Source organism: Plectropomus leopardus, chromosome 5 (genome assembly GCF_026936395.1).
Source record: "Plectropomus leopardus strain MGB_pleo_1.0 chromosome 5, ASM2693639v1, whole genome shotgun sequence".
Classification (NCBI taxonomy): Eukaryota; Metazoa; Chordata; class Actinopteri; order Perciformes; family Serranidae; genus Plectropomus; species Plectropomus leopardus.
Window position 1 is genome coordinate 10660916 of NC_142180.1, and position 24106 is coordinate 10685021.

At 39.1% G+C, this 24106-nt stretch overlaps 1 protein-coding gene across 1 annotated transcript; it reads left to right on the top strand.

The window, feature by feature from the left end:
• The first annotated feature begins 218 nt into the window (after nt 1-218).
• b4galt6 (beta-1,4-galactosyltransferase 6) lies at nt 219-21522 on the top strand. Its single transcript, XM_088077491.1, has 9 exons — nt 219-990; nt 5964-6080; nt 9245-9358; nt 10852-10976; nt 11721-11837; nt 11994-12181; nt 12419-12541; nt 14641-14742; nt 15957-21522. Exons 1-9 carry the CDS (start codon nt 876-878, stop codon nt 16102-16104), a joined length of 1149 nt encoding a protein of 382 aa, XP_087933617.1. The 5' UTR covers nt 219-875; the 3' UTR covers nt 16105-21522.
• The last annotated feature ends 2584 nt before the right edge of the window (nt 21523-24106 follow it).

Genomic DNA, 24106 nt, shown 5'->3' on the forward strand with positions numbered 1-24106 from the left:
ATCTAACTTGGATTCTACATTTTTAAGATTTAGATGCAAATTTGCACTTTTTTTAAATTTTAAATTAAACTTCGCGCTTCTATTTGTCGTTTTTAAAAGGGAAATTGGGAAAAGGCGCAAAAAAAGGCGCTACATAAAGCCACCTCGTGCGCACAGTGCACACAGGTTTCCATGGCGACGCGGAGGAGGGGAACGGGTGGTCCCACCCACCGGAAACAGTCTCTGCAGTGCCAGCAGAAAATGAAAAGAAGGCGGACCCGTGATCTCTTTTATTGAGTTTATTTCTCACATATCAGCCCGCACATATGTGTTTTGAATGCCACAGCCGTGCGGGAGCAGAGTGGAGACACCCGGTGGCATGACTGGACTCCCGTGTACGCGGTTTGATGAAGTAGAGCGCCGACTGTGTTGGAAACGCCGCACCGGCCGAGAGTAGACTGTGTGGGTGAAGGCAGAGCGGTCCTGCCCCCTTCAATGACCAACCTTCAGTGCTAGCGAGAAAAGCTCCGCTGGCGACACCGCAACCATGGAAGGCTACCATGAGTATCCTTAAGTAGTATTGCTGCCGAGCTGTTGGCCCTTAGTATCACTGTTTCAATATGCCCGACCGGCAGTGCTCCATGAGGCTCTCGGTTGCCTGATATTACCGTTACAGGCCTGCTTTTTCCATCTGGAAATTTCTTGGCAGGGGAAAGCAGGCCGGCTAGCACTGCTAGCGTTTGCCTTTTCCGCGCCGCATCTCTGGGCTTTGACGGTGCAGATTTTTCCATGACCACACCATTGACACTTTTGTCTGTCAATTCAAGGACTTTTTAACTCCTAAAAAGTATTTTATGGGATTCATATCGGCGAACGAGAAGCGGGCCTAAGCCAAAATGGTGAACTGGAGGCGGCTGCTGCGAATGTCCAACCGATCGTTTCTGGCCTTCATATTCTTCTTCTCCATGTCCACCACTTGTCTCTACTTCATTTACGTGGCTCCTGGAATAGGTTAGTTGCCAGAGGTTTACACTAAACGCTTCACAAGGTAACAGTTAATGTGATTATGACACGGATTATCCTCTGCAGCCCAACGAGCTCTCGCTGCTGTCACAGTCCACGCTAAAACCGTTAGCTGACAAGCTAACTAGCTCATAGCTAAAAGGTCCACCCCGGGCCATGATGTCCAGCTAACCCTCGCTATTTTGAGATGTTAGAGAGAAAAATGCGTCTCCCAATGACACGCGGAAGGACATATGGGCTTTATATTATCCCCTTGTGTTGCTTTTATAGGTGATATACGCTTTTGTTGGAGTTGCACAGCTGATTGGGAATGAATGAAGTGGTGGAATCAGTGCTAATGTTAATTTCAGGGTTTGCACAGAGGCGATGCACACTGCAACACAGGCAGGCTGAACCTGTCCACGACTGAGATTTAGACGTATACTTCAATGAGTGGGCCAGAATGTACCAATAGTATTAATTATGTCTAAATAGTATAGTATTCATTATCTCCAAAAATGTCCAGTTTTGTTACATTTGTAGTTAACTTGAGTGAGCTTTTACCTTGATTGAGTTTTGTCTTGTTCTTGAAAGAGTCCCCTGAAACAATACTATGACGGACACTGAACTCTTATCAATCTGCCTCAGTGTGTGGTGTCATTTTTAACAATGTGCGCTGATTGTATGTACACTCGTACAATCCACAATGTTATATGTATTATATGATAGGTTACTGGACATTCCTGATAAAGAAACGTAATTACACAGATATTATTACATTATTGTTGTTGTTGTTGTTGTTGTTGTTGTTATGCTGATTCAGATTCGGACAACTTTATTAATCCTGCCAGGGGCAATTACATAGCAGCTTGCTATGTACACATACAGTAACACGTAGACACATAAATAGATTACTTAAGAATAAATAATAAAAAAAAATATGCCAAAGAGTTCAGTGGAATAAAGGAATTCATAAATAGAATAAAGTTAAGTTTGATTATGATAAAATAAATGAAAACATTAAAAAAAAAAAAACATTTACAGAGAATTTAAAAGAGGAATTGCAGAAGAAATAAAAGATTTGAAATGTTGGGTTAGTCTAACAAGCAGATAAAATGAAACAACGCCTTGACTGAAAGAGGGGAACTTCACCTCCAAGAACACACCCAGGTGAAGTTAAAATACTTGTCGCTTTCTTACGTTGATAGCCAGCAGTGGTCAAGTTCCTTTGTGTCACTCCTGTGATCGTAAAGACTGTTTCTGTCTGTCAGTGTGAGGCTGTGAAACCAGCAGATACATAACAAACAATCATTACTGTATAATAATACAGTCCAGCCCTGATGTTTGACCAGTCAGATGTGTCTCCTGGCTTATCCTCAAATACACTTCCCATGAAAATATTTAAGAATAGTCTCTATTAGTGTGGATGTTTTCATCCACTTTCTCACGAATGCCGATACTAGAGTGAACTTTGGTGGGTTGGGCACATTTCCTTTTTTATCATATGCTCACTTCTTGGTAGCCTACATCGCTTTTGTTGATTTGACACTCAACTTGGTAGTTTTTGTGATTACATGTTGGAGGGGAATTGTTGTGTGTGGACAGGAATTATATGCTGAGAGTGCAGGCTTTTACTGGCAATCGGATGTAGTCATGCTTGGGAGGAGAGGCAGTTCTGGGAAATTTAGCTGGAGACTTTTGTTTGCCCTGAGGTACAACAGGATGATTGTTGATGTAAAGGGATAAGATAGCCAAGAAATGGGTGGTTTTATATTCCAGATATAGACTTTATTAGTTGACGTGGGAATGGGGTATTGTACTTGTGGGTTTTTTCTGCACTTAATGGCATAAAGTAAGTAAAGTAAACTAAAAGCATTTTGAACCATCATATGTAAGGGGGATTCGCCCAGCGATTTGCTGGTTTTTATTTTCAAAAGTGGAAGCAGGTGGAAACAACCCCCCCTCCTTTCCCTTATTATTCATCTAAGTATTATATTACACATACTCTCTGCCAATTGCACTTATTTGTAAAATGCTCAGCATGCTACTGAAGATCTCACAAACACATCATGACTTATTTTGTATATGAATTTTGTACATCTTCACTCATAGTAGGCTTAATTTGGGTTTTAAAAAATTACATTTTAGCTGTGAAATGAAAGAGAAACAAAAAGTGTTAACTAGTCAAGTGTTGCCAAGTTGGAGTGTGTTTCCATTATGATATTTAGCCAAAGATTTGTTTATAATGACAATGTTTATGTTTGTGCATAGAATACTAGACTGGAGTTAGCATGACAGGAACACATGACTCCACAGATATGAATTATTAACAGCATCCGTGCTGCCTTCAGTGCAATCTGGAGGCATGCAGACTGAATAAATGGGTGGAGGAGCATAACAAATGCAGGGAGAATGTGAAGAATCTATGACAAAAGAGTAAAAGCTTGTCCTGGCCCAACACATTACTAAGACTGTTGGTGCTTTTTGGTCATCCGTCTCTACATTGCACATGCTTTAAACTTGCATGCAGTTCATTGTTGTAGCTAATAATGGTGCAGGCAATGTGTGCAAATCATACAGTCAAGAGAAGAGCATTTTTTTTAATTCTTTGGCCTGAGCTGTGTGTGAAACAGCTGTTGGTGTGAATACTTTTGGATGCAGGTTTCCTCTCTGTGTGTTACAGAGCTCAGGGTGTGATGCAGCCTACTGTGTGCTGCTGACATACATGCAGCATTTGGGTGCTGCCTTCTGTACAGTATACTGCTGTACAGGCTGACAAGCTTGTGCGGATTCTCAGCCGGTCTGTGATTGCTGTGCTCCACGCTCTGTTCAACATCCAGCTGAGAATTTAATATGAGAACTCAGGACATTCATTTCATGCTTTGCTTGTTCTGCCTTCCCTGTGACAAATTTGACTTTTCAAGCATGTGTGCAGTTTGGGAATAGGAGTACATATTGATAAGTGTGTTAGCCTGACAGCAGATATAAATGAGCAGTAGTTATCTTTTTAAAAAAAAGTATTTGGTGTTTTTTTTTTTTAATTCTGGACTGAGGAGGACACTTTTGTTTTCATGGAATGTAACTTTTACTGTGTCCATCAGCTAATTGTGAGTCTCGTCAGGCAGAATTGAGCAGCAGCATCCGCTGCTTGTCCTGCTGTGACCTGCATGTTTTCTTAACCCTGTCACCAGCTCCCCAAGCAGGTCTGCGCGGCTGCTCCGTGATAAGACGCTTATCATCCCGGAACACTGTCCTGTTTATTCATTCACACACGCACACTGAAACTGATGCACTGGCCAATAGGGGGAAAGAAACCTGCTTGTCTTTTTAGTTTTAGTTTTTTGTAACCCTTTGATACCTGAGCAAATTGGTTTGATTTCCTTAAAACATTTGGAAAAAGGCGACAAGCAACCCAATAAGAGATGGCCCAAAATAGCAAGAAATTTTCAAAAATGTAACAAGAATAAGGGAAAAAAACACAAAACAACAAGACATTTTTTTTCTCTAACATAATGTTTAATTATATAATTAAGATAATTATAAATGCAATTTTCTGGACATTTTCCTTTTTTTTAAAAAATAATAAATTAAATATAATATCTCCTCCAGCTAATTTTCTGATCATTTTCTTTTCACCTTTAATAACTTTTTTTGCAGTTTGTGGTGCGTTTCTTGTCAAGTCACTTGTCAACAATGATTTTCCCATATTTTTTACAGCACAGGAAAACTGTCGATCCAGGTGTTTAAGGGTTCTTTCAAACATAGAGTATGTACAATATCACAATATCAAATTTACTGAATCACAAATTGATAGGATGATAAAAAGTGTGTTTGCACCTATCGCATACCTCCAAGTAACGAGATTTTTTGTCGCCAGCTGGCTGCCATTGTGTCAAACAGACAAGTTTGATTTATGTCACCTGCAAGCGGGGGCGTTAATTGGTCCGGTGCGGCGCTTTGCATTGTGGTAGTTGTTCGTTTTCTTCCTCTTGCACAAAAGTAAATGCCACAGTCCTTTTTTTCTCTGTTTTCTCAGGTCATGTAGCACCAATTTGTATTTGTAGCAGTAAATTTATGCACAGGAGCTGAGCACATAGGAATTTAATGAGAGTCCCAGCTCAACATTGTGTCAGCCTATACTTTACAATGTTGGACTTGAAAAATAGGCAGCAGTGCGTCCTTGTCTGAAAAAATGAGAAAATAATGAGAAAACTTACTGGCAGATTGATTCACATCAGTGAGACAAAGGGGTGGACATTCCTCAAGCTCACTGTGGCCGTTAATTAAGGCTTCAATGATAAGTTTAAAAACCCATCAGTTATACAGCTCACAACAGGTGGCTCTTCCTCGAGTCTACTGTCGTCTGAATAAAGCTATGAGAAAGCCTTCACTTTAACAGACTGATAACCCTGACGTTTTTACTTTTTCCATGTTCTTAATGCCATTTTCTCATCTCTCTCTGAGTATGAATAAAATACAGATGCAATGAAATGAACACATTGCAGAAACTTTCTTTGTGAATTAATTCCTTGACTCTGTGCAGTTAATAATTTCAGTGAATAAGGACGCTAAAACAAACTAGAAAACTGCTTCTGTTGCTACAAAGTGACCGCTTTCTGTTTCCCTTCTCCGAATCACGAACACCCGCCGTGGATATTTTCTACATAACTGAGATGCTACAGCTTTACTGTCCTGTCAAAATTTCAAACTTGAAGTCTGTGCACCTGTCACCTTTAAGCAGCATTAAATATCTAATATTTACGTAATTGTTGTTGCAGTAACTGTTGATTAACATTGCTCTGGAGTCTTTGTTGGTGCTGCTGTAGCTGTGAGAAATGAAATTTGCTGTTTCTAGTGTTTCTCGCTGCAGCTTGAGCATCATATTTGTTGCTATGGCTGAAAAAGTAACATCTACATGTCAAGTTGTGGTGTTGGTGTTCAATAATTAACATTCAAATCTCTCGCTCCTGTTTTCTTGTCAGCCAACACATACTTCTTCATGGTGCAGGCTCAGGGCATCATGTTGAGGGACAACGTGAGGACCATCGGCCAGATGATTCGATTGTACACCAACAAGAACAGTACGCTCAACGGGACGGGTAAGTGATACACACATACACCTCTCGAGCCCCTTTCCAACTTCACAAAAATTCCCACTAACACCCACAAATATCTAGTTTTTTTTAATGTACTAGGAAAGATTACAAAATGCATCCACACCCACGTCAAATTACTTTGCAGTAGTCAGGGGTATTTATCAGCTCCAGCTCCAGTCTGCTTTGATGGAGATACAGCACCCAGGTGAACGCAAAGCAATCACAACAAAATACCGGCCTACTCCGCCCAAGCAACACTCAAACATCGCTCCAAATTTAGTTTGCACCAAGTCTGAAAGAGACTGAAGAGAATTTTTTTACAGGTTTCCACACTGCTTTTTTATTTTTACCAACCTGTTTTCCTGCTTGTCCGTGACCTCAAATGTGATGGCGCAGGAAAACACGCACGCACGCACACACACACACACACACACACACACACACACACACAGAAAGGCTTGCTTGTGTGCTGCAGAGATGTTGATAAAGCTCTAGTCTTCAGGCAATAGGAAAGCGGTCTGCTCTTTTTTGTGGGTTTTCCAGTGTTTTCCCTCATCAATCAATCAAATTGTATATATATATATATATATATATATATATATATATATATATATATATATATATATATATATATATATAGCACCTTTCAGACAAATCTAATGCAATTCAAAGTGCTTTACAGTTTGAAAAAAACAACAAACAGGAACAAGAACAACATATGAAAAAAGGAAAAATTGATCTTAAAAAATGGACCTTAAAAAAGGAAAAAAAGAATACATATAAACCATAAAATAGTGATAGTAAGATATTACATAAAATCCAGACAAAAAAAAAAAAATGTTTTCAGTTTACGTTTAAAAGTATCAATATTTTCTGCTCTTCTCAGATCCCACAGCAGGCTGTTCCAGCTTTTTGGAGCGTAATGGCTAAAAGCAGAATCACCAAATGTTTTAGAGGTATTAATACGTGTTATCTTAGCTAAATACAAAGATCCTACATACAGTATATGAGGATGAAAGGAAATTGGCAGTCACAGTATGTGGCTGTCCAGATGGTGATGTCTGGAGTGAGATCTACCTTCCCCTGGCCCACACTGCCTACCTATATTAATATGCATTGTGCATAAGATTAACAGCCATCACTCAGACTCATGTTGGCTCTGAGTTCTTTTTACATTCACTTAAAAAAAAAAAGCTGCTGTTTCTACTTTCCTCTCAAATGTGCAACCACAATGACCAAGATGGTTAGGCTTAAAAGTCAGCAGCAGCAGCTCCAGCCACATTAAGAGTGACCACAGTAATATATTACATTTACAGAGAACTCCTTGAGAAACTCAAGTTAGTTAAGCAAAAAACAAAAAGGACAGCGACTGGAGGAATGAATGTGAGACTTTACAAATTAAAAACACCGACAGCAGCTGTTAAGCTTTAAGAGGCTCCGGCAGATGCAGTGCAGAGTGAAAGCAGGGTTTCCATTTTTCAGATCAATAAGCTCAGATAGTATTTGGCTCAAAATTTCCCTATTTGTCCAAGACATTGAAAGCTTCCAGGTTATGAGGACCAGCACCAACACTTTTATTGGAAACCCTGAGTGACAGAAAAGGGGATGTGGATGAATGTTAGGAAAGATATAACTTAACCCCAAACACTGATCAACACCCGAACTACAAGCTTACATAGCATTTCTGCTACTATAAGTTCCATGCTTGTCGTTTTTTGTCCTAAACAACGTCCACACATGGATATGACTATGTTTTCTTGTACGTTATAGATATTTTACTGATTTACTTATTTTTACTGGAGTCTTTGAGGACAAAAACACTGGATTTCTGGAAAAAGGAAAATAACTTCTGTTGCAATGAACACTATACAATGGGACTAGGACTGATAAATAGATGGTGTAATAAAGAGACTACAAGAAATTACTAAAGCAAAAAGGTCTGGATGTGCAGAATTCTTGGGTCACAGTTTCAGTCACAGAAAAGGAGCGGGATTGGTGAAGACAAACATCGTTGGTTTAGTTTGACTGCTTTGGTGTAACTGAGCTCTGATCCTGAACAGTAACAAGTAAACATAGCTGTCAGGTGAAGGGCAGTAACACCGACATTATTTTCCCCTCAAAGTGGAGTATAAAGTATAATTAAAACGAAATATTCAAATTGTACTCAAGTACAGATTTTGAGTAAGGGGGTCGAGAGAATATAGGCCTGGCCAATTAGTGCGGCCAGTATTTGGCAAATTATCTCTATTAGCGTTTTATTCTAATGATTGATGATAAAATGAATGAATTAAAAAGTGCAAAGAAAGTGTCAGCATGGGAGGAACTTTCACTTTGTAAGACCGCAGGGAGATATTTTTATTAATGCATTTTTATTTAAATTTCACTTGACTTTCAAATTAAAAGAAAACTTTTCGGGAACTTGCTGTATTTGGATTTGGATTAAACATTTGCTAAAGGCATTTAAACAAAGTTTTGTGTTTGAGTTTGTTATATTCCAAATACAAAACATTGATAGCAGAACTTTCATTTTTATTGTAAATGCATGGGTTCCAAATATCAGTTATTGGTCTCATTAACTACTAATAATCAGTATTGGTATTGGCCCTGAAAAACCAATATAAGTCGACCTCAAAAATGTATATTTCATGCTGTATTATGTAACTGTATGCTGCTAATACTCCAAAACAATACGCATTTACCATCCACATACATATAAGTATTTTGGAAGTGCAGTAATTATGCTGCAGGTAAATATAAAGACTGCAGTACCAGTTTACAGTCACTTAAGTTAAACACTGATGTCTACACCTGAGAAAAACAAAGAAAATACATTGAAGTGTGGGTAAGATCATCAATATGTAGGCATATAGCTCTGTTACTTGGTGTAGGCTATGTCACTTGCAGTATTATATATATATATATATATATATATATATATATATATATATATATATATATATATATATATATATATATATATATATATATATATATACTGTGTATGTGTGTGTGTATATATATATATATATATATATATATATATATATATATATATATATATATATATATATATATATATATATATATATATATATATATATATATATACTGTATATATATATATATACTGTATATATTATACTTGATGTTGATTGTTTTTGCTGCAGACTATCCTGATGGTAGTAACTCCAGTGAATATCTGGTGCAGCCGACCACGTACCTCCCTGAGAACTTCACCTACGCCCAGAACCTCCCCTGCCCAGAGCGATTACCTTCTATGAGTGAGTAGAGGACTGCCTGACATCAATAATTTTTCATTTAAGAGGCCTTAATATTTTAGTTGCAAAACAAAACTAATGGATAGTCCACGGTGTTTTTTCACAGGTGCTATATTAAAAATATGCTTGTCATGTTGTGTGGTATTCCTTGTACAGGGTTCCTCAAGTGCCGCATTTCTCTAATTCACGTTTATTCTGCGAGTAACTTGATGATGGAAGAAATTAAGACTTTGCTGATGTGGGTTTGTGTGCTCTCTGCAGCAGCGTCTGTGAGAAAATAAGCATCGCTCTGTAACACTGCCGTACTGCACGAGTGGAGTGGGTGTTTTTTACCACAACACAAGCAGAGTGATACATCTTCTCTAGCAAACATGTAGTTGGTCATATCATGTCAGCTTCAGGAGTCACATTTTCCCACTTTAAATTTAATCAGAACAATGATTAAAATTTAAAGTCATCATTCTAATATTTCTGATTCAGGACTCCCAGTATTTAGAAAAATAAAAAATTTAGTGAGTCAGAAGAAGTCAGTAGGTTTCAATGTGCCAGATACATCTTTAATCAACATTTTCTATCTCCTGCTACTATGAGAATTTACATATTTTAACAGGTAGACCAAAAATCTTCGGCACAGAAAGTCTTTTCCACCTAATTTAATTTGCATGTTGTAGCTACAGGTTGTGAATATTGATCAGGCTGCCACTCAGAACTTCTTCTGACCTCTCAGTCTGCAGATTTCAGCTGAATATTTATGTTGTGGTTATCTCTAACTTTACTTTCTTCAACTTTATCTTTTTTTATATATATACCTAAATTGAGTCAATAGGGGATTTGAGTGGATCCAGATTTGATGAGGGGATTAAATACTGAAAACAGGCTCGGGAAGTGGATTTGATAATGATGGATTCAGAATGAATACAGTACTATCAATCCCCATAATTACAATATCTTACAAGAATTAGCAGCCTTTATGCTGTTTGAAAAGAGATTAATTATTACTATTATTAGTGCAAACGGGCATAGTACAAAAGGTGACATATTAACAGACAGTTACATAAAACATTGAGACTGAACAAACAGACATTATGAATGAATTTGGTACAATTTGTAGTTATTGTTGTTAATGTTTTGGTATGTGTAACCAGAGGAATTTGGGGGGGATATAATAATAATTATAAAATTTGCAGCAAGTAGCAATTATGGTCAAGAGAGGGTTGTATTGACCTCAAATCAAAACTGCAAGCAGCGGTTTCGGGTTTCACAAAGCCAGCAAAGGTTGGACTGATGGCGACTTTTTTTTTTTTTTTTTTAAGTAGGATTTGTACCTCAAAAACTCTTTAAATCATCGAACATGCAGGAGCAAATAACCAAGAGGCCGTGTCTTTTCTCTTGACAGTCTTGTTTTTTCCTGTGCAGAGATTTTGTTGTGTTTTGTTGTTGCGGTTGTTGGAGGCTGATGTATCAGTGGTATAATCTCCCCCTCAAACTCTCCACAGAGGGCCTTATGGAAGTGAACATGACAGAGATCCCTATGGAGGAGATAGAACTGAAGTTCTCCAAGTTTTTTGACATTGAGTTTGGAGGCCATTGGAAACCAAAGGACTGCAGACCTCGCTGGAAGGTAAGTTTATACATTTTTCTAGTAATTGTACAAAAGTTTCCTGAGGAATCTTAAAAAGTTATTGAGTTCATTAATCTAAAAATAAGGCTTTAATTGGTTTTAAATTGACTTAAACTTATCTTTCAGAAGTCGTAAAGATGCTCAGACGTGGAAAGTAGGATTTTTCAGGATTTTTTTTCTGATATTGCTTTGTATAATCTCAAACTAATTTGTAATGTCTTAGTAATGTCTTATTTTTTGTGAAATAATTTAATACATTCCTTTACTTAAACTCTTCATGATGGGAATCTAAATAGTGGAAACTGACATGCAGATTGAGAAACACAAAATCGTTCAGAAATGACAGATATGTCCCACTTGTGGTAAACCACATAGATACTTGTATGATAATATGATATGTTTATTGTCCTCCACTCTCAAAAAGGTTGTTTTTTTTAAACCTTTGACGTAAATAAACTAACTTTTTCACTGGACTAAAAAAAACTCACATTTTATGTTACAATAAACATTTTGGCATTAGAAAATTGGTCTTAAAATTAAAATCAAAGTGGTATTAAAATGTTAAAAAGTCTCAAGTCGACCTTGCCTTAAGCTGCAGGAGCTCTTTGTATGTCTTATGAACACAGACAACCTTTTGAGTATAATGTCAGTGATTCAGAGGGAACTCTTCTTGGGGAAAAAGAATAGAAACCAGATGTATTAAGTAGGTGTAGGTCAAGTTTTATTCTAATATTTGTGCTTTAGGTGGCCATCCTGATACCATTTAGAAACCGCCATGAACACCTCCCCATCCTCTTCCAACACCTCATCCCCATGCTGCAGAGACAGCGGCTGCAGTTTGCCTTCTATGTCATCGAACAGGTACAGTCTGCTGGTGTCCGTGTGTGAACTGCTGTTACAAGTCAAACATTCGCGGAATTTCTAAACGCATGCTGTGTCGAATGTGGGAAAAAAGTGTGAAAAACATTTTGGGTAGTGAAGGAAGTCCCTGACCTTAGTGTGTGTGTATGTGTTCAGAGTGGGAGCCAGCCTTTCAACAGAGCCATGTTGTTTAACGTGGGGTTCCTGGAGGCCATGAAGGACTTGGACTGGGACTGCTTGGTCTTCCATGATGTTGACCACATCCCAGAGAACGACAGAAACTACTACGGCTGTGGTCAGATGCCACGCCACTTCGCTGCCAAGCTGGACAAATACATGTACATGTGAGTGTGTCATCAAAACTTACATTTTTAAACTTTTTTTAAATTTATTTATTTATTTATTTTTTAAAACATGCATAAAAGCAAACATGAACTGTAGATGTAATATTGAAACAGGTACACACTTTCTTCTGTGCTGATGACAAATAGATTAATGAGCTGACATGAAATATTTGGACAAGCAGAGAACGATCCGGATGGTTAGATCTGTGTTTAATTCGTGTTTGTTGTTGTTTCCAGTCTTCCATACAGCGAGTTCTTCGGTGGTGTGAGTGGACTCACTGTGGAGCAGTTCCGCAAGATTAATGGTTTTCCCAATGCATTCTGGGGATGGGGAGGAGAGGACGATGACTTGTGGAACAGGTTAGTCTACTAAAGAGGGGTGTAAAGTTGATTCAGAAACTATTAAGAAGCTATCACTTAGTTCCTCAACAGGGGGGACGGAGGGAAAGAAGTGAGCTCGTGGTGTATATCCATGTAGGAATATAGTTTTGTTTTGTATGCTTTCTATGTCTGTTAGTTTTTTGTTTTTCTCTGTGGCTTTTTTGTCTTAGAATTACTTGTGTATTTTTTTTCAGGTATTTTTTTATTATTATTTATTTAGTGATTTGTATATATATATACTTTTGTATATGAGACATTTCATTTGATGACCAAAGATGACATTTTTGCCGCCCACACCTTAACACTGCGGCAGGTTAGAGGCTGCAGTAGTAGTGTCTCCAAGTGTCTCACAGTGTTAGCTGTGGAGTTTTTTTGTGTAAAATGTAGGTTTCAGGTTTTGTCAAGGAAGAAGAATGTGTGTCATGGACCAGATTATATTTCTGGTTCTGCTGCATCGGTTGTCATCCTTATTGTACAGTTTATCATGTGTCCGAGAGTGTTGTATGAGTGCAATGCTAAGTTTGTGAAGTTGTCTCTTAACTATAAAATGACAAAATCTGTGCTGCAGTGTGTGATGCAGCCCCTGGTAGATGAATGTAGGAGACAACAGGTGACTTGGGCCAGCTCACTTTATCATGGTTCACGTCATGATACAGTTGTGGGATCCACTTTAATGCTGCGTTCCAGACGACTCGGATACATTAGCCCAGCTATGAGCACGTAGGCTAGTGAATGACATGTTTTGACTTGATAACAATGTAAGTATAACAGTGCTGTAAAATAAAATGGATAATGGTGTCTGTTACCTTTATGGGTAGTTTTTCCTCTTTTTCACTCACATGTGCAAGGAGGAAGCCCCACTGACAGTGCAGTTGTCCATGGACTAGCCACAGAAACACCAGTTGGTCACTGTCTGTCATGCTTTTCTTTACGGTTGGTGTTCTGAACCTTGAACGCTTGAAAGTCAAAAATTCAAATGGGAAATTCCGACCTCCGATTTTGAAAGGAACACGGCATAAGACCAGTGTCAAGACACGTAACATTTTCTACTTTTCTTCTGAATGTGGAACAATAGCAGACCACAACACAGGCCCCCTGTGGTATCCATGGTTACCTACTGAAGGCATCTGCACAAGGTGTTTGTGGACAGTTTGTGTCCGTGTCACAGTGAAATATAGATTTATGCAGAGGAGGAGATATTCTAATTTTCATCAAATTCACCCTTTTATGTGTTTTCTCCATGAGCTAGGCCTGTGTTTATCAAGTGTCTCAGAGTCATTCCAGGAAATAATGAGTTAATTGCTAAGTAAGTAAAATGTGGTTGAAGTTTGATTCCTGACTTCTGAGGTGTTTGGACCACTTCTTGTAATTGTGATAAATAGCAGTCCACTTCCATGTTTTGGTACAGTTAGTGTTCACACCTGATGTGTACCATACCAGAAGCACTCTGAGACTACCTTTTAAAATAGACCCAGCCCGGGTATAGTACACAATGTTCACACTATTAACACGAATTGGACTTTGGGTCAAGTCAAGTGAACTGGGATCTGGGCCCCGGGTACATGATGTGAAAGCCTCCTTAATCTCTTTATGTGTTCCCAAAACATCACTCCTCTCACACAATCCCTCTATCTGACCTCCATCTCCTGCAGCTCCTAACAGGCCACAACTCCTCTGCTGCTCTGATAAATATCGGGACAGATGGGAGGGATTTCCTGTTACGAAAGTTAATAAAATGCTTTTCTAGATCTAAAAGAAGGATAAAAATGCGTCACTCTGAGAATCACTCTCGATTAATACTTGCCCTGTTATGATCCCTTCATTAAGTAACATTTCAGTGTTTGAATTTGTGACAAAGGGTTCTCACAGTTGCCTCACACAGTGAAGACGACTTTGAACAAATGTTTAACACACCTGTAAGAAGATATTTTTTATGTGTCAATCAGCAGGTTGTCGGTTGTGTTTATAGTGTTCGCAGCTTCAGTTAAGCTGGAGCATGTGATACAAATGGCTTTAGGTTGGCTGTATACTCATTAGTTTAATTCTGTATATAGTAATGCAGCCTGGTTTCTTCTCAGGGTTCACTACGCTGGCCTGAATGTTACGCGACCAGAGGGAGAGATCGGCAAGTACAAGTCAATTCCTCACCATCACAGAGGGGAGGTGCAGTTCCTCGGGAGGTAAGACAGTTTTTTGTATCACACCTTTAATAAGGTCTTTATCTAAAGAAAAAACAGTAGGGCCTTTCTTTCATTTGAACTGTGTCACTTATGCACACCTTTTCATCTAATATCCAATAGATGCTGGCTACAGTGTTTGTCATTGGGGGGTATTTTGGTGTATTTTTTGCAAAAAGTACATTTAACTTTGGATGGAACTTATTTAAAATTCACATAAATACAGCAGGGATGTACAGTATATACGTGATTTGAGTTGTTCAGCACTGTAAAGATGTTCCCTCGTCATGAACACACAAACTGTACTTTATTTTGACTTAATCCTTAATACACTGTCCTGCTGCCCCAAAAACTCACTAGAGAAACAAATTTGAATTAATCTACTGCTAGAAATAGGCGCCAACATAGTCAGTATTTTATCCTGTAACATTTGATAAAAAATATATATACCAGCTCTTTTAGGAAATTACTGAGCTTTTTTTCCACCGAAGACCCTTAACTGTGCCAGCTATGCTTTTTTACACAGAGCCAGACAACATTGTCATAATGCCACCCGAGTGTGTGATTTAAGATAGCGTGACAGCATGCCAGAAGCAAAAGTGCCATGATATCCATCACATGTAACACAACCGTGTCAGCGCCAAGTGTGACCTATAAGCATCAGGCAGCACTTTGTAAACAATAACAAATGCATAACTTGACGATAACAATCATTTGCCATCTCGGTTATAAGGGGGGTTGATCTCTTCCTCTGCTTGGATGGTAAGGAGCCTCTGGACCTCGCACTGTTTTCCTAATTTCCTGCAATTTTCAGTTGTTGTTCTTTGTCTTTGAGTTAGCTGCTAACTGCTATCAGCTGCTTTTTCAATTGCCTGGTCACAAGCATGACACATTGTCAAAATGTCACACCCATCCCTGCTGGCTCAGTATTCACACAGACTTTGATTCTACTTGGTTTAGGCCTGTGCGATATGACGAAATATATCGTCTTACGATAAAGAAATGTATATCATTTCATATTATGCTATATCGTTTATTTCGTTTACGTCATCTGATAACGCTCTGCGTCCGTCCGCATGGCCGAGGGGGCATCTACACAATGCACAATTGCCGAAACCTTCGGACTGTATATCAGTGCAGAGTTTTATCAATCCTGTCAATATATTCAACTTACGTACATACTGATATTGGTATAAGAACTGTGTGTGTGTTCGTAGGTATAAACTGCTGAGGTATTCCAAAGAGCGGCAACACTTGGACGGCCTCAACAACCTCCATTACAGCCCCCACATCTCCCTAAGCAGCCTGTACAAGAACATCACGGTGGACCTGTACCCCGAGCTCGCCCCTATCGCAGACTACTGAACTGCCCCCACCAACCCCCACCCAACACCTCCTCCACACCCCCAGCTCACCCGGCTCCCCTCCGGCCTGGCCTCCTGGCGACCCGTTCAGCTCGAGGCAGAGCGGCGATGCGGCGGAGGAGAGGAGGGGGGCACAGGCCGCGAGGGGTGAAGAGGCGCACCATGTAATGCTGCCAAGAAATCTTAGTGAGGAAAAAAGAAAAAAAAGAAAATCCAAACCGAAAAAAGAGGAAAAAATGAAGAGGCAGTGGCAAGTCTCTCACAGTGAACTGTTGATTGTGTGTGTCTGTGAATATGTGTGTGTGCGTGTGTGCGAGCGTGCGCGTGTGTGTGAGATGGATGAGTTGCTGCATGTCTTTTTGTCCGTGCCGGCTTAACTACTACGAGTTGACATGAGTTGGTTTAGGTTGGAGGGAGCAGCAGCATCTCAGCTCTGATGTTTACTGCAAAGCCTTAATGTGGCAGAACCACAGCTCCCTCTGCTCGGCTCCGCACTGCTTCACTTCTGATGTATCACCGTCACCTTACAAGCCAACAGACAAGTTCTTGTCTCACTTTCTACTATCATTTGTTTTATACATATCATTCTGTTCGGCCACAGTATTCCTTTATAAGGAGGGATCTGAGCGAGGTTGACTTTAATGTTTGTGATGTACTTTTTTCTTTTTCTTTTTTTTCTTTTTTGATACGTGGTATTTATTTTTTTCTCTGATTCGGGGTGTTTAAAGAAGCACTCCTGTCTGTGTCACTCAAGTGTTCGCTGTTTGTTTTGCTGCACTGCTGCTGAATCCGCATGAACATGTATGTAAATATCGGCCTCTTAAAGCTCGAACACAGAACACAAATATGTAAATATGGGCCTTTAAATGCTCGGGCATATTACAGTGATATTCCAGTGGGTTTGAATTTTATTTTGGCAGCTACCTTCGTTCTAAGGATTTAATAAGAGTGAGTGGTTTCTTCCTGACAGGAAGATCTTCTAACACTATAGGATGTTTGGCTTAAAAAAAAAAAACTGACGTATCCAAATCTTAAGATTTGACATTATCTTTTGCATGCCTTAATTTATTTTGTTTACCAGATTTTCTTTTCTTTTCTTTCCAAACATAAATTATTTCATCAGTTAGAGATGTGTATATTTTTAATTTTGCCTTTTGTTGTGCTTTTTTTTTCCCTTTTGAGGTGCACTGTGTGAAAAGAGTAGAGCTGCTCCTCAGAAGGGGGGAGGCGTGACTTGCGTCTCTGTGCCTTTGTGCAGGGAGCAGGGTCGGCCATTGCAGCAGGAGTGTGTCCACACAACATGCTTTAGTGCAGGTTCATGGTTTCATGTGAGTGTATATTTTTTTTGTCTCAGATGTGTTTTTATTTTTTAGATTTTTTTATGATTTTTATTCAACTGATTTAGTGCTGGACCATGTGATAAAGCTCTTCATTGTACTGTACCATGCGCTGAAGCATGGGGATTTGGGCTGGATGCTGTGTGTCTGGACTGTGGTGTTATTATTTTCTAAGCTCGTCAGGCAGTCAGAAGGGCCAGAATGAGAGAACCGTAGTGTCGGCCCCTGGCGGCTGAAGCTACTGCTGTTCTTGAATGGCACGCGCTGTGAAAAGTTTAATTTCTTAAAGCTTTGAGCACTATTAAGATGGAGAGAAATGTGTAGGCAGATTATTTTTGACCAGATGTTCACTGTTAAGATTATCCTCTACATCTCTAGGTTTTTGAATTTGAACACGAGTAGATGTTTGTTTGGACGTTGTCCCAAGACGTTAAATCAGAACTCTGGCCATTCTTTGACCCAGCACCTTATTTCCTGTCCTGTCAGACTATTTAATCTCGTTACTTGCTTCATGATGGCTCCCTTAGAGGCTCTCAAACACTGTGCGATTTTGGTTTTTGTCAGTCCAGGCTGTGGCCCTGCAGCTCACGGTCCTCCAGTGGCCCGTTTAGAGCTTTGGTGACCAAAGTGATGCAAGAACTTTACAATCAAATATGTGACTGCTGCCAACTAACCAATCAGAGTAAGAAACACACTGTCCAACCCGACAGAAATGTAGGTACACATACCACATTAACTGTGTGCTGTATTTATCTGTGCTGTAGTATTTCTTAAATACTAAAACAAACCAAAGGCTTAGAACTCAACTTACTACAGCTTTTGATCATATCACATGAATTTCATCAGCACTTGGAGTTTGCTCTGTTGTCATGGAGTCATGGACGGATAGAAAGTAGCAGAAAATCTGACTGCTGATGAAGATCATGAAGAATGACTGAAAGCCCCCAGAGGAGCCACCAAATGGTTCTTGTTGTGAGATGGTTTGGGAAGGAGCTAAACCTAACATGCATTTTCTTAAAAACCTGACTGGCAACATCTCTTTAGAGATTAAACAATGTGTCAATTAATCAGATAATTTATAGAAAATTATTCTGAAACTCTTTTGTCGATGGATTAGTCATTTAAGTCATTTCTTTTAGTCGTCTCAAATGTGAACATATTTATTATTGTTTTGGTTTGACAGAACAAGCAAATTGAAGAGGTCACTTTGGACACTAATACAGTTATATTTTTATTGGACAAAACAATAACGAATTAAAGGAAAAATAATATCAATAAATTAAAATGTAGTGATGTGTAATCATTAGATGCAGGGTACAAAATTTAACTCTTGTCAATCAGCCAAATGGCTAGTAAATGTTGTGATTTTACCAGCCACCCAATAGATTACTATTGTTTTTTTGTGGGGGGGGGGGGCTGGTGAGTGAAGCAAATCTACCAGCTACATGCTTATTTAACCAGCATTTGGCTGCTGGATGGTTCTAATTTTGTACCCTGCAGCCCCTAAATTTGTTTTCTATTTCTGATGTAGCGCTGCGGTTGACCAGCATTCTAACAAGCCTTGACACTGATATGATACAGTCATACTAATGGTGACTGAGACGGTATTAGGCCCGTCTTGTGTATCAAGGCGTCACACGGTGTCCAGGGTCTGCTGCCATGTCTTCATGGTGTGTCTCTCCGTTCAGTACTAGCAGGCTAATAAAAGCATGGCTTATTTCAAAGTGGTGACACTCACTGTGCAATAAGACATGCAAGTTTTTCAGTAATTTTGCACCACTTTTCACCCAGGTGCTTCTGTGCATGCATTCTTTGCATGCTGTTTAATCTTTGGAGCAGCACGTGCTTGAAAGCCTGACACGATGCACAGTTTGCAAGGCAGGTAATGAGATTTTGTTGTCAGATGGATTGGTAGGAAAAGGTTTCGGGTAGAAATGGCCAGAGTGATATTCTTGATTTATTTTCTGTTGTTTTAAAGCACGTCACTCATTACACCCAGGCTTCCTCCACACAAACGCTGCAAGGACTTCTGGGAAAGGCAGTCTTTTAAGCCACGGTGGATATATCCTGACCTCACCTGCCCGCCACCTTTCTCCCAAAAGCCCTTGCAGCAGTGATCGTCAGAGCAGCCCGTGTATGTTTACAGTTTTTGGGGGTTTTTTTCTTTCTTTTTGTTTTTGTTTTAGTTTTTCAAAGGCAGATGCGACTGAACCTCACGCTACAAAACAATCGGGCTGGTGTTCGGCTACAAAGCTCAAACACTTGGCATGTGGATCAGATGAAAGAGAGGAAGTCACATGTCGGTCTGTTGTTGTGCTGAAGTCTTTTAGCCGCGCTCTCTCGGGTCTGCAGAACCGGGGGACTTTGAAAAGTGTTGGTTTAGCCGATGATTCTCTTGTGCTATGCCTTTCTTAGCTTAGAACCACATTTTTGCATAAGAGAAGAAATCAGCCGTGTTTGTAGGTTTACTGACTGTGTAGCAGCAAGGTGGAGTATTATTGAGAAATGGCTGCTCACTTCATCACAACATTGTATTTGTGACTCTTGATGATCAGCTGGTTAGAGCATATACAGGACCCCCCCTTGATCTGCCCCTCCTGTTCTGTTGCTACAGTGTTTAAATCAGCAGTAATGCCTTAATTATCAATTACTGTTTGTAGTGAAATATCTCAGAAGCAGTGTTCAGATTTAGTTTGTACACATATTCAATATATACGAATACGCTTCCACAAGTCTGGACTGAATCATCTTGTACAGTGGTCAAAACAGTATATGTGAAAGAGGGTTAACCAAAAATGTCTCCATGACAAAGAATTGAAGATCCCAAAATATCAAGAGATTTTTTTTTCAGTTGTGCATTATTTTTCTTCTCTGTTAAATTCAGCGGCAGAGCGGCATCAGAAGATGTAATAAGTGTTTCCCAGCATGAAGAGGTGTTGACAGGCGGTCAGCATGTAGCGCTTTCGATCAGGCTACATTCCATTACTCTCATGGATCTGCTTGGTGTGTTTGCATGGCCAAAGCCAAAACTCTCCACATGCCAAAACTTGGGGAATAAGCTGTCTTGGATCTCAATTGTTTGTATTTGTCAAGTGTTGGGCGTCGGGTCAGTGGGTCCCAGCACGACTCCACTCGTCCCTGCAGCCCTTTTTATCACACAACTATCTGAAATGTAAAAGTCCGTAAGACTGTTCAGATGTGTTTACCATTAGACAACATTTTGCAGTATTTATTTGTGCCTTTTCGTTCTTTCTTTTTCACTTTACATTCAAAACGGAGAGATTACTTTTTTGTTTTCCTGAATTTGTCAATGTTTGGTCCCCTTCATATCAACATGTGTAAAATATGTTCATGATTACAATCGAAAATATCTGATGTTTATGGCTGCCTTGACATGTGAAATAAATAATCCACTGTGACTGCCAGTGGGTCATGTTCAACGAAAGCTTTGCCCATATCCACTACTGAGCTGCAAGGGTTCTCTGCACATTTCAAGCGTGCCCTTGCAGTCAAGGTCTCATCTCATTTCTTGAGAAATTCATCCAAACTAAACTTCACTGTCCTCTAAAAGAACACAAGCACATGTCCTCCTCATCGATGATTTCAAGCACAACTTGCTGAAGCTGTGAGGCTAATCCACCGACCCCGAAACCTTTTAAATATAGCCTTCAATCTGCATGGCCGAGCCTACAGAAACATGCGTGGTCAAAGTAATGTAATCATGTAGTTCCCATGTGCATGATGATCAGAGCAGGTACACAGCGGCTTTGCTTTTATGAACAGCGCTGCGGGCAGCTTTCCACTGATGAGCAGTAACTGGACAGCATGATGTTGTGATGTGTCCATGTTGGTGATTTGACACGTTCATCCCCGCGATAATTAATCTGGATTCCAATGTTTTACATTGCTGTCATTGTTATGACATTCTATGATTTTTTTTTTTTCTTTGATTCTGAAAAATGTTAATAATCACAACCTGACTGATAAATCAATGCATACTGACCACTTTACATGTATATCAGTATTGGAGTAGATAGAGAAAAAATGTGCATCCAGAAATACCAAATATATGCTTGAAGTCATTTAGAAACAGTGTTGCATAATTTGTCCACCAGAGAGCGCTGATGAGTTTATTTATCGACTGCAAAATGCTTAAAAACGTCTTAGTCACAGTTCTTAAAGAATCACTTTATGAGATATTTATCACAAGGTGTTCACACTGGTCATCTTCCAGAGTTTTGTGGCCTCTATCTTTATGTGGAGATTTACTCATAACATAATAAGAGTAGAGTAAATAAATAATCTAATAATGGTATATTAAAGATGGTGTTGCTGGATATGGCAGCCATCAAGTACCAAGAACTTGTTTTAAATGAATACCAAAGATGTGTTTTGGAGAAACTGGTAAAACATTGCACCAAAAGATCCATTAGTAGCTGTTTTGGAGCTTTCAGTTATCCTCCACAGGAGTCTTTGTGTCTTAACTTTTCAGCCAACATGGGTGGCAAGTCTTTAACCCTTTGAAACCTGGATAGACATAACTTTTGTTGTGCTAGGACCTTTGAATCCTGAGACCATTGGCTTGATTTCTTAGAAAATCATGTGGAGAAAAGGCAATTAGCAAATTTCAAGAAATGAATAGATATAAAATGAATTAAATAATGAGCTATGAAAAATGTCCCCAAAACTATATATAAACTCTCATAATTATATATTTAAAAATATGTTGCAAAATCATTATAATTTTTAATCACCTTTGTCAAGTTATTTCCTTGTGTGTTTTTCTTTTTGTTGTGTTTTTTTGCTCTCCTCTTTCTTTTTGTGATCATTTTCAGGTAATTTTCTCAGGTTTCACTTAAATTTCAAAATATGAATTTGGAATTAATGCCAACAAGGCAAACTTTGTCTGCCAAGGAGGATCACGTGATACAGTTGAAAGCTCCAGAAAAGCTACTGATGGACCATTATGTGAAAAGCCCAGAATAAAATGTTTGAATTCATTTTGACACAGTGTCCCCTTTACAATGTTTGTCCACCAGAGAGTGCTGACAAGTTTTTAACTGTAAAGTATCCCACATATTTTGGTCACCAAAAAAAAAAAAAAAATTCAAGGGATCCTTATCCAAAATGCTTGTGTGTATGTGATATGATTATTAGTTGATATTTTGACATCTAATACAACTATCAGTATCTGCCTCAGATTCCAGTATTAGTGTGTCTCTAAAAAGGAACTAAACCATCCACTGATGAAGACCACAAGATGTGGCTGAAAGTTTCCAGTAAGCTGACCTAGGATTAAGAGTTTGTTTTGTCAGAGTGCTATTTCCAAGGTCTGTATTCAGGACCCTCTAGCGCAAATGTAAAACCAGCTGATATGTTGTCATCAGATTTCAGCCTGGTGTCAGACCACATCACTCCAATGATGTGTGAGGTGTAACATCTTTCCTTTGAAGTTCTTTGATCCTCTGTATGTCCTGATCGTCTGATCACCAACTTCTTTGTTTCCACATGAGTCCGTGTTGAAGAACGAAGCTGAGTCCCACACTGAGCCAACCCTGTGAACATGTTAATGTAGCACCCCACAAAACCCCACCCACCCACCCTCCTCCGGACATCAATCACTGAACTTCTTTTCATGGTGAAGTTAGCTCCATTGTCAGATTTCTGCAGTCTTTGGTAACAGACAGTATAAAAACAGTTTGAGTCTGGTGTTGAATTGTTACTTTGTAATTTTTTTTTCTTTGTCAACGGAAGACAAAATAAACACTTCATTGCCATATTCTGGAAAAGAGACCTGTTTGTTTTATTCCTTTTCAAGTGCTTATGACATGTTTCACATTACATTTGTTGAAAGGGGGGGTGGAAGAAACAGTCACATTTACTGTTGTTCTTTTTTAAAGTTTTTTTAAAAATCTATAATTTCATTTTGAGGTTCGTGTGAGTGTAGGATTTAGTGGCATCTAGTGGTGAGGTTGCAGAGTTGAACTATTGTGGCCAAATGGCTTTATCTAGAGCCAGTGTTTGGTTTTTCTGATCTGGACTATTGTAGACCAACTTGGCGGACTCTGTGGAAGAGAGCCTGCTATGTATGTAGATAGAAAGGACTGATTATGAAGCCTTTTTCCTACTTCGAGGAAAAAAACAACACCCTGTAACATCTGGGTTTTCTATGTAATGGAAAAGGTAATGGTTTGCATTCACACTTGGATCTAATTACTCTGCAATAGTCGCGGGTATGAATCAGCTCCAGCTACGTTTGGCATGGATGGAAATACAACACCAAGGTGAAAGGCTAATTTTAGCATCTTTACCAGCAAAATAATGTCTGTCTCTGCCAAAGCAGTGCTTAAACATTGTTTCAAAATTAGTGCACACCGAGTTTAACAGAGAGACTGAATAAGTAAGTAAGGGATATAAAAACAACAATAACATGTTCATTGGCCTTCATGCTGTTTTATACTGTTTATTGACCTATTCTCTGGCCCCTCCGTGGCATTTGATGTGACACACCAGAAAAAAACAGTACGGCATACATGTCTGCTGCAGAGCCGTGTACACTGCTCTAGTGTATTGGCAATGGAAATGGGGCTATGGCCTATTTTTGGCATGTTTTCTTGTGTTTAAAAAAAACTGTGTACACTGAAATTTTGATAGAAAGGGGGTTTT

Bases quoted from the DNA above. Each gene is read 5' to 3' on its own strand.
- b4galt6 (XM_088077491.1), top strand. From the start codon at position 876: ATGGTGAACTGGAGGCGGCTGCTGCGAATGTCCAACCGATCGTTTCTG. The intron at 991-5,963 runs GTTAGTTGCCAG...TTTTCTTGTCAG, and splicing joins TTACGTGGCTCCTGGAATAG to CCAACACATACTTCTTCATG. The intron at 14,743-15,956 runs GTAAGACAGTTT...GTGTGTTCGTAG, and splicing joins GAGGTGCAGTTCCTCGGGAG to GTATAAACTGCTGAGGTATT.